Source organism: Scyliorhinus torazame, chromosome 8, assembly GCF_047496885.1.
Source record: "Scyliorhinus torazame isolate Kashiwa2021f chromosome 8, sScyTor2.1, whole genome shotgun sequence".
In the NCBI taxonomy this organism is placed as follows: Eukaryota; Metazoa; Chordata; class Chondrichthyes; order Carcharhiniformes; family Scyliorhinidae; genus Scyliorhinus; species Scyliorhinus torazame.
Genome location: NC_092714.1, coordinates 225,061,277 through 225,076,653, shown reverse-complemented (window position 1 = coordinate 225,076,653; position 15,377 = coordinate 225,061,277). Strand labels below are relative to the sequence as shown.

The window sequence follows — 15,377 nt, the reverse complement described above, 5'->3', positions numbered from 1 at the left end:
GCTCATTTGTATTCAAAGATATTAGAATCTACGTAGAATACTTAATTTGTTTCACATTTTCAACAATGCACAAACTGAACTAATTCACTGCCACAAATGTTCTTTGAATTGGTTGTGTGATGTTCTCTAACCGTTGATTTCTAGGTCTCAAGTTGGGCATGGAGCGTGATGCGTATGTCATGATCTCGGAGAAGGGAGAGAAGCTCTATACAATGATGATGGGCAGGAAAGGAAACCTTATAAAGGACCGGAGGAGAAAGCTGTCTATTGTCCCAAAGTGCTTTTTTGGCAGGTATGGCAACATCAATTTTCATGTCATATTCATGCGACTTGAAAGACTTTACACTTGATTTCCTGTCTACGTCATTTTGGTTTGCCAAATGAGATATAATTTGATGGGTCCTAATTGCGTAGACATTGCTACAATAATTAATCACTTTTATCATAACTGGAGTCTGAACGCAGATTGCATAATGCAACAAAGCCACATATTTTCCATTACACTGATTTAAAAATTGCAGTGAGAACATTTGAATATTTTGATTTTTAAAACTTATTACTGCGCGTACAGCTTGTGAGTGACCGAGGTTGACTGGATCTTTATCCAGCACACGCTACAATCATAAACAGCATTATGTAATAAATAAAACTTATTGCATATTATAGATTGCTTGCATCGTGCTGAATATGATAATTGTTTGGTCTTATCTGCTCCTTACAAAGTACAACTTGCACACAGGGTATCTTGCCAATTATATTGGATTCAAAGAATGTAAGATCCCTGGTGCTTAATCATGATAGATAATGAAATGACAGTTTATTGCATGAGTGGAAGACACCCTGAGAACTGCATTACCCATGGTCTCATTCATATATTGCAAGAACCTTAAATTGTTCTTTAAAGGATTTCTGTGCTTTTTCCTGCTATTAATTATAAGTATTACTTACATTTGTGAAATAGTCCATCTTTGAATTTTAACTGAATCTTTGCATAAAGACTGAAATGGTCAGATGGTACTAACTGAAATTAAAGATTTAAATAGATGCATCTTGAACCAAATTAGTGCCCCAAATGGGGAGATGAAAATCTAACTGTGGGCTATCTCTGGATACGGTGTAGACCATTTAGAACTGATATGAGGAAAGATTTCTTCATTCAAAGGGCAATAAATCTGTGGGATTCTCTACCACAGAAGGATGTGGAGGCCAAGTCACAGTATTTAAGAAAGAGTTTAGTTTTAGATTTTAATGGCATCAATGGGTATGGGGAGAAAGCAGGAATATGGCATTTGAGATAGAGGATCAGCCATAATCATATTGAATGGCGGAGCAGGCTCAAAGGGCCGAATGCTCATAATTTCAATGTTTCTGTGTCTTTGTTTCAACTTCACCATCAATGGACTACATATTCCCCTGTTTGCCCCAAATTCGGTACTTTTTATTTCAGAAGACACTCTCTAATAATGAAAACGTCAACTGGTTTTGATATTCATTTACTATCTGCCTGTGACTGAAGTACACTTTTTCCTCTGTGTGAGAACTGCTACTACTACTACTAATAATAATAATCACTTATTGTCACAAGTAGGCTTCAATGAAGTTACTGTGAAAAGCCCCTAGTCGCCATATTCCGGCACCTGTTCAGGGAGGCTGGTAAGGGAACTGAACTGCTGGTCTTGTTCTACATTACAAGCCAGCTGTCTTAGCCCACTGTGCTAAACCAGCCCCGATGCTGATGGTATAAATGTGATCCTTTCTGTCTAAGTGTCCCTTTTTGGTTCAACTAAGCTACAAAATCAAGTAACCAGACTTGAAATGTTTAAAGGAATATTTCATCAAGCCTTCAATATGATTTAAATTGTGAAACGTTTAACCTTTGCACGTAATTTGTGTGTGCTTGCAGTCACCATGTGTTGTGTGCAGTAAGGTGATATTTGGACGAATGAAAAGTGAAATTTTGTTTCTGGCCTCTGGAAAAAGTGTAGCCTGGCTGTGGACCAAATTCAACATAAAAGAAGCCTCAACTGTTTAAGAATTAGGCACTTGTCAAGACTCATGAATTGTGCCAAAGCAACTCTTGGGTTTATGTACTCTAGATGACAAGTAGCTCTCAGAATGGAACACACAGCTTCAAGAAAAGGTTTTATATCCACAGTAGCTTACTTGTTGACTGAAGACATTCACTTACAATAACTAATTTATTACAAAAGTTTCATTTTAAAGCATTTTTAATTATCCAATTAAAATGATAGACTTTTGAGTGTTTTAAGCTATGTCCTCATTTATGATGGGTTGTAATTTATTTAATACCTTGAGACTTCTACAAATTTCAGTTTTTAATCAGATTATCTATCAACATTTGAAATGAAGTTTTGTATTGAATGTAAGCCGTAAATGTGCTAATAAGCGCAGTTGTGGCAGCCATGCACACTGGAGATAACTACTTGCCTGTCTTTTATGCTAATTGTGTGACATTCTTGGCAATATTTTTTTCCAGTGAGTTTGTTTCCTGGCTGATGGAAATAGGAGAGATCAGTAAAGCCGAGGAAGGCGTGAATCTGGGTCAAGCGTTGCTTGAGAATGGCATCATTCATCATGGTGAGTACATTCATGCAAAGTTTTAAAATGCATTGCAAAGGAAGGCTGTGCCATTCTTCTGGGTTTGAGGCAGCTGTTAATGATGTGCCTTGAAATGATCCATCTCAAATGAACGGGACAAATTTACTGGCAATGAGTGAATACAGCTTCAATTTAAAGGGAAAGCCTATTAACTCCAGTTGTCAGATTCACTCGAGTTGTTATGAAATACATAAAAATTGTGCTCGCATTAGAAAATGAAATATTTTTTTCCGTCGATGCAAAATGCAGTGCCTGTTGAATATCTCCTCATAGTGCAGAGTCATACATGTCTTGTTGTGAATATGTCAGCATTGTGCAATATCTTATAAGGTGTAGAATGTGGGTAATACATTTAAAACATACTTTCCCCCCCTCCCAATGCCCAGTTGGGCACATGCACACAACACAGAGCCAGACATCTGTGTCTTAAAATTTGGAACTGACCCATATGGTGGGAAATTGGCTGGGACTGTTCATCTAATTTCTACGCCATACCCAATTTTAGTTTTCATTGATTCAACCAATATAATAATGTGAAATTCAACACTATTCCCACAATTCAACTCGCACCCATAGCCAATTTGTGTGTTGTTATATCCCCAAACAGCAAGATGAAGAGTGACTAAATTGAACTTCTTGGTTGTATTGGTTAATGGGTGTTGCTCAGAGTAGACCTACTTGGAGGAACTTCGAGCTTGAAAGGACACAATTCTTCGAGGACACCCAATGTCAAGAGGAGGCCCAGAAAAGGAGCCTGAGAAAGGAATACCCGCGATCTAGAGTCGAAGGACTGAACCCACCTCCTGAAAACACCTGCCAAGTGTGCGATTGATGATGCGGCTCTAGATCGGTCATCAGTCATGCAAGAACCCATGACCAGTAACAACGGAGTTTCTTAGCTGGACAATCATACTCATTAATGAATGATTGCTGAAGAAGAAGAATGCTGAGGATCCATGTTGATGGTTTTCCAACTTGAAAGACACAATCTGACATTACATCACAAACATGAAAAGTTATCACAAGATGCAAAGTTAATAATTATATGCAAAGCTTCGTAAAGTTGTCCTTGTGCAAGAGTGGAACAGAATGTAGAGTTTTCAGCCTCCAAAATACTGCTAAATAGTTCATTCTTTAATATTCACCTTCAGACAATATTTTTATTTGAGTCTACAACATGAGTAGGACGGTGAGATCAGTGAGGTTGGTTGAAGAGTGAGACACATGTAGATTTAAAAAAATAATAATATTTTTATTCTCCTTTTTCCCATTTTCTCCCGCATTTACACCCATCAACAATAAAACATAATCAGCAAGATATGGCAATCTCCATAATAACAACGATCCCATCTGCCCACCAACCCCCAAACCTCAGCCCGCATGTTTACATGAACAAATGACAAAAAGGAATCCGGGATTATCCATCGTCACCCTTAATCTACACAACCCCCCCCCCCCGCCCCACAACCCCCCCAACTAATGTTCGATGTTATCCAGTTCTTGAAAGTGCATAATAAATAGTGCCCATGACTTGTAGAACCCTTCCGAGTTCCCCTCAGTTCGAACTTAACCTTCTCAAGGGTCAAGTATTCCAACAGGTCCCCCGCCACACCAGGGCACTGGGTGGAGAGACTGCTCTCCATCCCAGCAGGATCCGCCTTCGGGCGATCAACGAGGCGAAGGCTATGATATCTACCTCCGCTCCCGTTTCCAACCCTGGCTGGTCTGACACCCCGAATATGGCCTCCTGGGGACCCTGGTCCAGTTTCACACGCACCACCTTGGAAATTACCCTAAACACCTCCTTCCCGTACTCCCTTAGCTTTGGACAGGACCAAAACATATGAACGTGATTAGCGGCCCCCCCCTGCAACGCTCACACACATCCTCTACTCCTTCAAAAAATTGGCTCATCCTCTCCCTCATGAGGTGCGCTCGATATACCAGCTTCAGCTGTATCAGCCACAACTTCGCACATGAGATGGAGGCATTCACTCTCCGGAGCACCTCACACCAGACCCCCTCCTCTATAACCTCACCCAGCTCTTCCTCCCACTTTGCTTTGATCCCTTCCAGTGGTGCCTTATCCTCTTCCAGAATAGCTCCGTACACCGCTGACACTGCCCCCATCTCCAGTCCCCTTGTCGTCAACACCACCTCCAGCAATGTGGAGGCCGGTTCCTCTGGGAAGCTCGGTATCTCCTTCCTGGCAAAATCCCGAACCTGCATGTACCTAAACTCTTCTCCCTGCTCTAGCCCATACTTCGCTTCCAGCTCCCTCAATCCTGCAAACTGACCCCGAAGAAACAAATCTTTTAGCGTCTTAATCCCCTTCTCTTCCCATTTCCGAAATCTTCCATCCCACCTCCCTGGCTCAAATCTGTGGTTCCCCCGAATCGGCATTTCCGTTGACCCTAAACCCAACCTGAAGTGTTGGCGAAACTGCCTCCAGACTTTCAATGAAGCTATTATTACCGGACTCCCTGAATATTTCCCTGGAGCTATCGGGAGCGGCGCTGTTGTAAGTGCCTTCAGCCCCGACCCCCTGCATAAACTCTCCTCCATTCTGACCCACTGAGAATCAACCCCTCTGACCCAGCTCTGCACTTTCTCCACATTCGCCACCCAGTAGTAATAAATCAGGTTTGGGAGACCCCCTGCCTGCCTTCCCCTCTGTAGCAGCACCTTTCTCACTCTGGCCACCTTCCCTCCCCATATGAATGAGGTAATCCTTCTCTCAATCTCCCTGAAAAAAGACTTTGGCAGGAAAATCGGTAGGCATTGAAAAATAAACTGGAATCGTGGCAACACATTCATTTTAACCGCCTGTACCCACCCTGCCAGTGACAGAGGAAGGCTGTCCCACCTTGTCAGATCGGCTTTCACTCTCCCCACCAAACTAGTGATGTTGTACCTGCGAAGCCTCCCCCACTCCTGGGCAACCTGCACCCCCAGATACCTAAAATGAGTCCCTGTTCTACGGACTGGCAGCCCCCCCACCCCTGCCCCCACCCCCGGCCGAGACACCACAAAGTACTCACTCTTGTCCAGGTTCAACTTGTACCCCGAGAAAGAAGACACATGTAGATTTTGAGAGTTCAGTAGTCTGTTTCATGCATAACATTCTACTTGAAGTAGTTGTGCCTACCCTAATGATATGGCAGAAATGAAGTAGAGTGATTTGATTTTTTTTTAAGGGTTGACTCAAATTGGCCTGGAATTTGAGAAAATCCCAGGTGTAGAAAAACTCTCACAGCCAATTAACCAAGTTCTGCCGTTCTTTTGGTTTTGTGCACCAAATGTTAAATGGGGAAAGAATTATTGGGACCCTGAGGAGCAATCTTTTTACACAGAGGGTGGTATGCATGTGGAATGAGCTGCTGGAGGAAGTGGTTGAGGCAATGACATTGACAACATTTAAAAGACATTTGGACAGGTACATCGATAGGAAAGGTTTAGAGGGATATGGGCCAAATGCAGGCAAAAGGGGTTAGCTTAGATGGGTGTTTTGGTTGGCATGGACCAGATTGGACCGAAGGACCTGTCTCCTTGCTGTGGATTCTGTGAAATAGTTGATTTTGGATCAAGTTCTTCACTGGTTTGAGACAAGTGTCACTCTGGAGTTCTAATGATGTATTGAGACATTTCATGACTGTGATCGTCTCTGTAAAGAACAAAGGGAGTGGTGAGAAATTGCAGGTAGTTTTGCATTTGGAAGCCAATATCTGACATGTGCTAAAAGCCATCACTGTCCTATAGTGTCCAAGCTAAGCCACTGAGAAATCGACAAAGGAAGCTGCTGTTCATCTGATGTGGACCATGTAAACTCACCAGAATCCTGAAACTCCCTCCCTAACAGCACTGCGGCTGTGTTACACCCTATGGGCCAAGAAAGGCAGTTCTATGCCACCTTCTTGAGGGAAATTATGGATGAAAAATAAATGCTGCATTAGTCAGTGAGACCCATATCCCATGAATAAAGGAAAATAGGGACTTTATTCCACTCAACCCAGAGAAGCTGACTCTTTCTAGTCTGTATCTAGGGATTGCCAAGAGTGCACAAGGAGCCAGCTGGTTATACTCCAGTGAAAGCCACACAATGTAGTAGAACAGGGTACCGTTGATCCAACTCGGAGCTTTCTACCAGCCTTGATGTTGGATTGAAGAATAATTGAGAGCTAAATGGAAATATTGTCTCTTCTCGGGACTGAAAGAGGTAGATCAGTCACTATCTGTAGTTGTATTCAACAATATTCTAAAGTACTAGGTGGGAACTGGGGGGCAAGGAGCACAATTATAGGTGACGAAGATAAGATATCAATGGGGATGCTTGGCCAAAAACAAAAAAATTGGCAGCTTGATTTTAAAACTAAATAATTGTAGAAGCAAAAAAGTGAGGACATTGAAGTTCAATACTTCTGATGCAATTGCACCATTGGGCAGGGAGAGATGCAAGCCTTTCACTTGCACATAGTGTTCCGAACTTAGAATACATTTTATTTATTTGGGTGTAATTGGTGGTTAGCCATCTTGCCTCCACTGACTTGCAGAGGAATGTTGGAGAGGTAGTGGCGTAGTAGTACTGTTGCTGGACCAGTAATCCAGGGACCCAGAGTCATGCTCTGGGGACCCAGGTTTGAATCGCACCCTAGCATATGATGAAATTTGAATTCAATAAAAAAATCTGGAATTAAAAGTCTAATGATGACCATGAAACCATTGTCATCTGTCGCAAAAACCCATCTGGTTCAATAGTGTTCTTTAGGGAAGGAAATCTGTCGTCCTTACTTGGTCTGGTCTATATGTGACTCCAGACACACAGCAATGTGGTTGACTCTTGAATGACATCCAGGATGGGCAATAAATTCTGGCTCAGCCAGCGATGCCCACATCCCATGAACAAAAAAAAAATGGAGCAAGAGAGGAGCAACTTTACATGATGGAATGGCTGATATAAAAGTACCTTTTTAACACACAAGGTAGAGGTTGCCTGGAAGCCACTGCCTGAGGAGGTGGTGGAAGCAGGTACGATACTGACATTTAAGGGGTGTCTTGACAAATACATGAATAGGATGGGAATAGAGGGATACGGACCCCGGAAGTGTAGAAGGTTTTAGGTTCGACAGCCAATATGGTCGGCGCAGGCTTGGGGCGCCTAAGGGCCTGTTTCTGTGCTGTACTTTTCTTTGTTCTTTGATCTTTGATCTACTGATTTATAGATGATAGCTTTAAATTTAGAGCATTGCCATCAATTTTAATATCCAATCATTGTCTCATCCCTTCCTATCTCTGACTCCCCACAAGTTGGCGAGATATCTACGCCGCTCTGTGCTGACCTCTTGTGCATCTTCAATTTCCATTGCTCCAACATTCATGTCTTCATGACTTCGCCGTTCATTCAAGGTGTTCATGCCTTCAGCAGCATGAGCCTGAAGCTCTGAAATTTTATCTAAATTTCTCCATCTCTCTTCTCCTCTCTCCTCCTCTAAAGGGGCTCCTTAAAACATACCTCCTTGACCAAGGTTTTGATCATTTGTCCAAATAGTCCAAATAGTATCTTATTTGGCTTGGTGTCAAATTTGTTTTAATGATGCTGCTGTGATGTGCTTGGTGCCTTTTACTACATTGACAACCACCTATAAATTCAAATTGTACTTTTTCAAAGTGATGTAGTTGAGATTCTTCACTTTACCTGAAACATCTCTCTGAAAATCCAAAAAATGTTAAGTTGGTTTAATACCTTCACAATATGTAGCCAAAAGATGGCCCTGAGGTAGGGTAGACCAGCTGGGTTGTTGAATGTTTTTAGATTTTAATATTGAAAATCAAAGACTAGTGCCATGACGAGCTAATTGTTTGAAAATTAATCCAAATGATACACTTTCCTTCAGTCGATAAATGTGCACATATTTCTATGTTAAACCAAAGAAGCACAGTTGTTGACTGATACAGTTTTATGAGTAAACTACAGTTTTAATAGGGCTGGATGGGGTAGAAACATACATTTTCTCACTTGGGCAGAATCGCATTATCTACAGTACAAAATGAGCTTTGTCCTAACTGATCTATATTGGTGGTTAATGTGCCATTGAAACCTCTTCCCACCAAGCTTCATATAACCGTAATAGCATATCCTCTATTCTTTTCTCCCTTGTGTTTATCTTCTATCTCCTTACTTGCATGTGTGCTAGTCCCTTTAACCATTCCAATTATTTGATTTGATTTACTCCACATTCTTGCTGCTGTTTGGTTGCTATTTTTTCCGGAGTCTCCCATTGAATTTATTTATGGCAATATATTTATGATTCAGTTCTGTGGTTAGTAATGTCCCACAGGACCTGTGTTAGGGCGTCAATTGTTCACATTATTCATTAATGACTTGGATAAGGGCATAGAAAGTCACATATCCACATTAGCTGATGGCACGACGTTGAGTGGCATTGGACGATAGCACAAAATTACAAAAGGATATTGATAGACTAGGTGAATGGGCAAAACTGTAGCAGATGGATTTCAATGTAAGCATGTGTGAGGTTATCTATTTTAGACTTAAAATGATAGATTGGGGTACTTTCTAGATGGTATGAAGCTAATCTCATTGGATGTCGAAAGAAACTTGGGGGTTCAGATGCATAGATTTTGAAAATGCCATGAACAAGTGCAGAAAGTAATCAAGAAGGCTAATGGAATGCTGGCCTTTATATCTAGATGACTCGAGTATAAAGACACTGACATTATGCTGCAGCTTTACAAAACCCTGGTAAGACTCCATTTGGAGTACTGTGAGCAGATTTGGACACCACATATTAGGATGGATATGTTGGCCTTGGAAGGGAGTACACTTGGTTTACAAGATGATGTCTGGACTTCAGGGGTTAAGTTAAGAGGAGAGATGATACAAATTAGGCCTGTTTTTCTAGAATTCAGAAGGTTGAGGGGAGTTCTGATCGAAGTCTTCAAGATATTAATAGGAAAAGACCATGTAGGTAAAGATAAACTGTTTCTGCTAGTTGAAGATTCTAGAACTACGGCGCATAGTCTAAAAATTAGGGCCAGATCATACAGGAGAGATGATGGGAAGCATTTCAAGGGTGGTAGAGGTTTGGAACTCTCTTCCACAAATGGCAATTGATGCTAGATCAGTTGTTAACATTAAATCTGAGATCTGCCATGATCTCATTAAATGGAGGAGCAGATTTGAGCGGCTGAATGGCCTACTCCTGTTCCTATGTTCTGGACTTGGCATAAATGAAGAAATTACTTTACAACTACACTATTTTACAAAATATCTCTATTGCATATTACCACAGCCTTTGTCTTTGAGCAAAAGCTCCCAACCCAGTCAGCTTTTCCTGATGGCTATATTGCGTCAGTTCTGATATATTCCTTCCAAAATGATTGGCACGTTTTCCAATGCCTCTGTATATTTTTGTAATGTGAAGATCAGAACTGTATTCAGAACTAGGCATAATCTGACCATGATTCTGTACAAGTTTAACAAATGTGCCACTTTTCACTTCTATCCCTCACACCCAGTGCTTGGTTTGCCTTTTTTGTTTAATGCCCTTATTAACCGATCACTAATTCAGCACTGGTGTATCTGCATCGCTAGATTCCTTTTGCACCTCCACTCATTTAGACTCCTATTACCCAAGTGAGGGTGGGTTTAGCTCACTTGGCTAAATAGCTGGTTCGTGATGCAGAGCGAAGTCAGCAGCGCGGGTTCAATTCCCACACCGAACGAGGTTATTCATGAAGGCCCTGCCTTCTCAACCTTGTCCGTCACCTGAGGTGTGGTGATCCTCAGGTTAAATCACCACGAGTCAGCTCTCCCCCTCAAAGGGAAAGCTTATGGTCACCTGGGACTATGACGACCGTAGCTTCACCCAAGTAGGATGCAACCTCCTTATCCTTCCTATTGAAATCAACCACCTCTCCTTAACCTGTGCTGTGAACATGGATTATATTCTTAAAAGTTCTTCAAAGAAAAAGGCAGTGGATTTTAGGTTGCACTGTTATTCCAAGAAATTCAACTTTATTCTCTACTAATACACCAGTATTCCATTTTTTGTGTTTTCGACTTGAAAGTCATTTTGGGATTTATGGGTAAATGATGGTGTATTATGTAACCTTAATTTTTGTGTTCCAGTTTCTGACAAGCACCATTTCAAAAATGAGATGGTACTGTATAGGTTTCGGTATGATGATGGAACCTACAAACCTAGAAGTGAGATGGAAGACATCATGTCTAAGGTATTGCTCTTTTACAGGAGTGGTATTTTTGTTAAATAGGCTTTCTCAGCCTCTGGCAGTTGCATGCTGTGTGTTGAAGGAGCTTGTGGAATAAGCCCATTTGGCAACTTTTGGATACAGATGGAGTATTATAGATTTCTGAATAAAATTAAGGGAAGCACACCATTTTGCATATAAATGATCCTACTCTTTTCTTGACAGGGCGTGAGACTGTACTGTCGATTGCACTGCCTCTTCATTCCTGTGGTAAAGTAAGTTGTGCGTTTTTCAGTATTTATTGCTGATCGCATGAGCGTCTGTCAGTCATTGCTTGAAAATAAACCATCTTTCAATTTTGTTAAAGAAGATCCACAAATTAGAGAATTTCTTTGCATCTCCGAATTTACTTCAGCGCATGAAAATGCAACATCCAAACATCGTGAAGCATGTGACATTTATTTGAGTAGAACTCCCAGCATGGTACATTGATAATACCATGCAATTTCTTGATATAATGCCTCCACTGTTTCACAATGCGATTCAAGCGCAGACTGTTAATATCTTTGATTCAGATTGCATCATTCAAATATTGTCACTTCCAGATGATAAAAACTCATCTTGCTCCTGAAATTGGAGCTAATCGCCTGTGTCCAGTTTTGTCAGGTCTTCTCACCTTTAAATTGTTCTGTTTCTTCACAAGCATTGAGCATCAAACATGTACTGTTGCAACAATTTGGATGAATTGTGTCTGCCATTAGTTGTGATTTTCCCCAAATTTCAGCTAAATTGGGGGTTGACTGAGGGCGTAGGGCTAATGAGACAAAGTAATCGATGCTTCATGTTTATATGATTAAAGCATATGTCATATGTGTTGAACTATAGCAATGTTGACCATTTGTGCATCGGAGTAAAAATCCCTTCACTTATCCAAGGGTCAAAGCAGTAGGATGTTGGTGCTGGAGTCTTTCTTTTGGTAAAGACTTTTCATTCAGTAAGTAGAGTCCATTCTTTAGGTACAGGAAGCTTTTCTTTATAACCCATGTTACGTCCACAAAGAGTTTAGTAGTGTTATTTAATTAGCAAAGGAAACAAACTGTTCTCTGTAATATGTAAACAGAGAATTATTTTTCCTTAAATAATATCAAACTGAAGAGAAAATGTCATTGGCGTGAATTCTCCACATATTTTCTTCACTAAACATCATTTGACACTCTCCTGCCAGATATTTTAAAAGTTTTGCTGAGAAATGGCAGTTCTTTTTGATCACATGGCAAATGACTTGAGTTTCTAAAGAAAAATAGTTTTCGGATTGGATCCAATTTACTGAGCAGTTTAAGTTATAGCAGGAGTAGAGTTTTCACTAAACTGGAACCTTGCAGAGCCAAGTGTCTCAGGTCTCTAATGAATTTGACTTCCCTGCTCACATGGTGGCAGATTTTGCACTGCGATTTCTAACAGATTTACAATTTGCTGTTTGATTTTAATTTTAAAACTGTGCTGATTGCATGTCTGTGAAAACACTTGAAGTGAAGTTTTGGACCATGCAATTAATCTCGAGTGCATCAATATTTAAAATAAATTGATCCCGTTTCAACTTGAAAGAAATCTTATTAGTCAGTGCTGGTGAAATTTTGTTACAGATGTGAACAAAATGCAGAACGGTTCAAAGATAAATGATCTTGTTTTGTATTAAATGCAGAGACCGAGATCACCACCTGAAAACCTACAAGTCTGTGATACCAGCAAGCAAGTTGGTCGATTGGCTCCTAATACAGGTAACAAATAATTGACAGCGGGTAAGATAGATGTTCTGTTCCAACCTGTGCTTTTTTTTTGTTGTTGTTACAATTACTTTTTACACCATTTCAGTGCTCCGGGGACTGAAGTACCTTGCTCTCAATAAAATAATTCTGATTTTAATATGAGGACTGGCATTGGAGCACACTGTTAACTGTTGAATGATGGGATACAGGCTCTCCTTCAAGATATCCCATGGAGAGTTCCCCCAACTCATCAAGTGTCCATTGGGAAAGCTAATGAGTTGAGGGAGAAGGAAAATCAAATAGACATAATACAAGATTCATAATATCAGCTAAAATGATGGCAAGATTAATGGCACAGCCATTGCTTGAGAGGGACAGTTGCAACTATTTAATCTGATTCCATAATTGTTAGGTATTCTTAGTTTCCTTTGGCTCTGTTCTCTCCATTTTAATCCAATATTTAGTTTTCTTTATTTATTGTGATCTATATTTTAGTTAATCTCCATTGTTGCTGTTTCTTTCTCAATTCATAATTCTCATTGGCTGATGTGATAAAATGCTGATTGGTCATTCATGAAGGTGCAAAATGCCCTGTTGTCAGTTTGCACTTCTAGAAAAAATTTGCCTTGCAATTTGCAATATTTTAAAACTAAATAATGAGCTCAAACGTTTAACCGAGTCTACGTTGAGATGGCATGCTCCTGCAAAATCTGGATTATCATGTCCAGCTTCAGTGTCTTAGTTACTGACTGGGAACAGCTTGGCTCTCCATGTTCTTACTCGTGAGTGCTGCCAGTGTACAAGTGTTATGGTGCAAACCATGCAAATGGGAGAAAATTCCCTCGAGAGAAAGGACTAGATAAAATATTCACTAGTTTCGTACACTTTTGTGGAATTATGGTTGGTTATTTTTTGGGGGATTATAACCCTACAAGTGAGTACGTACTGAAAGCTACGGGAATGCAGCACACAGGGTGAAATGCAGTTGGCAGGAGAGTTGAATGTCTTTCTAAATTGGACTCTGTGCCACTGCTTGCTCATCTGGGTGTGTCGCACTGGTTGAGGGATGTGAGTATTAATTTCACCTGCTACCAATTTGGCCCACAAGGCTTCGACATCCCTAGTGACAAGTTGTAAGTTGTGAATGTTGGATTCATTACCACCTCCTCTCTCTTCCCCCCCCCCCCCCCCCTTCCTTCCCTTTATAGAACATAGAACAATACAGCGCAGTACAGGCCCTTCGGCCCACGATGTTGCACCGAAACAAAAGCCATCTAACCTACACTATGCCATTATCATCCATATGTTTATCCAATAAACTTTTAAATGCCCTCAATGTTGGCGAGTTCACTACTGTAGCAGGTAGGGCATTCCACGGCCTCACTACTCTTTGCGTAAAGAACCTACCTCTGACCTCTGTCCTATATCTATTACCCCTCAGTTTAAAGTTATGTCCCCTCGTGCCAGCCATATCCATCCGCGGGAGAAGGCTCTCACTGTCCACCCTATCCAACCCCCTGATCATTTTGTATGCCTCTATTAAGTCTCCTCTTAACCTTCTTCTCTCCAACGAAAACAACCTCAAGTCCATCAGCCTTTCCTCATAAGATTTTCCCTCCATACCAGGCAACATCCTGGTAAATCTCCTCTGCACCCGCTCCAAAGCCTCCACGTCCTTCCTATAATGCGGTGACCAGAACTGTACGCAATACTCCAAATGCGGCCGTACCAGAGTTCTGTACAGCTGCAACATGACCTCCCGACTCCGGAACTCAATCCCTCTACCAATAAAGGCCAACACTCCATAGGCCTTCTTCACAACCCTATCAACCTGGGCGGCAACTTTCAAGGATCTATGTACATGGACACCGAGATCGCTCTGCTCATCCACACTTTCAAGAACTTTACCATTAGCCAAATATTCCGCATTCCTGTTATTCCTTCCAAAGTGAATCACCTCACACTTCTCTACATTAAACTCCATTTGCCACCTCTCAGCCCAGCTCTGCAGCTTATCTATATCTATAACCTGCTACATCCTTCCACACTATCGACAACACCACCGACTTTAGTATCGTCTGCAAATTTACTCACCCACCCTTCTGCACCTTCCTCTAGGTCATTGATAAAAATGACAAACAGCAACGGCCCCAGAACAGATCCTTGTGGTACTCCACTTGTGACTGTACTCCATTCTGAACATTTCCCATCAACCACCACCCTCTGTCTTCTTTCAGCTCGCCAATTTCTGATCCACATCTCTAAATCACCCTCAATCCCCAGCCTCCGTATTTTTTGCAATAGCCTACCGTGGGGAACCTTATCAAACGCTTTGCTGAAATCCATATACACCACATCAACTGCTCTACCCTCGTCTACCTGTTCAGTCACCTTCTCAAATAACTCAATAAGGTTTGTGAGGCATGACCTACCCTTCACAAAGCCATGCTGACTACCCCTGATCATATTATTCCTATCTAGATAATTATAAATCTTGTCTCTTATAATCCCCTCCAAGACTTTACCCACTACAGACGTGAGGCTCACCGGTCTATAGTTGCCGGGGTTGTCTCTGCTCCCCTTTTTGAACAAAGGGACCACATTTGCTGTCCTCCAGTCCTCTGGCACTATTCCTGTAGCCAATGATGACATAAAAATCAAAGCCAAAGGTCCAGCAATCTCTTCCCTGGCCTCCCAGAGAATCCTAGGATAAATCCCATCAGGTCCCGGGGACTTATCTATTTTCAGCCTGTCCAGAATTGC

The 15,377-nt window shown here is 41.3% G+C and overlaps 1 protein-coding gene across 1 annotated transcript in view; it reads left to right on the top strand.

Moving 5' to 3' along the window:
- LOC140428408 (phosphatidylinositol 3,4,5-trisphosphate-dependent Rac exchanger 1 protein-like) overlaps window positions 1-15,377 on the top strand; it is a 303,808-nt gene that overhangs the window by 171,272 nt on the left and 117,159 nt on the right. The window contains exons 10-14 of the mRNA XM_072514826.1: window positions 145-292; window positions 2,498-2,598; window positions 10,769-10,872; window positions 11,074-11,123; window positions 12,551-12,626. Coding sequence (XP_072370927.1) covers window positions 145-292; window positions 2,498-2,598; window positions 10,769-10,872; window positions 11,074-11,123; window positions 12,551-12,626 — 479 coding nt within the window. The remainder of the gene's footprint in view (window positions 1-144; window positions 293-2,497; window positions 2,599-10,768; window positions 10,873-11,073; window positions 11,124-12,550; window positions 12,627-15,377) is intronic.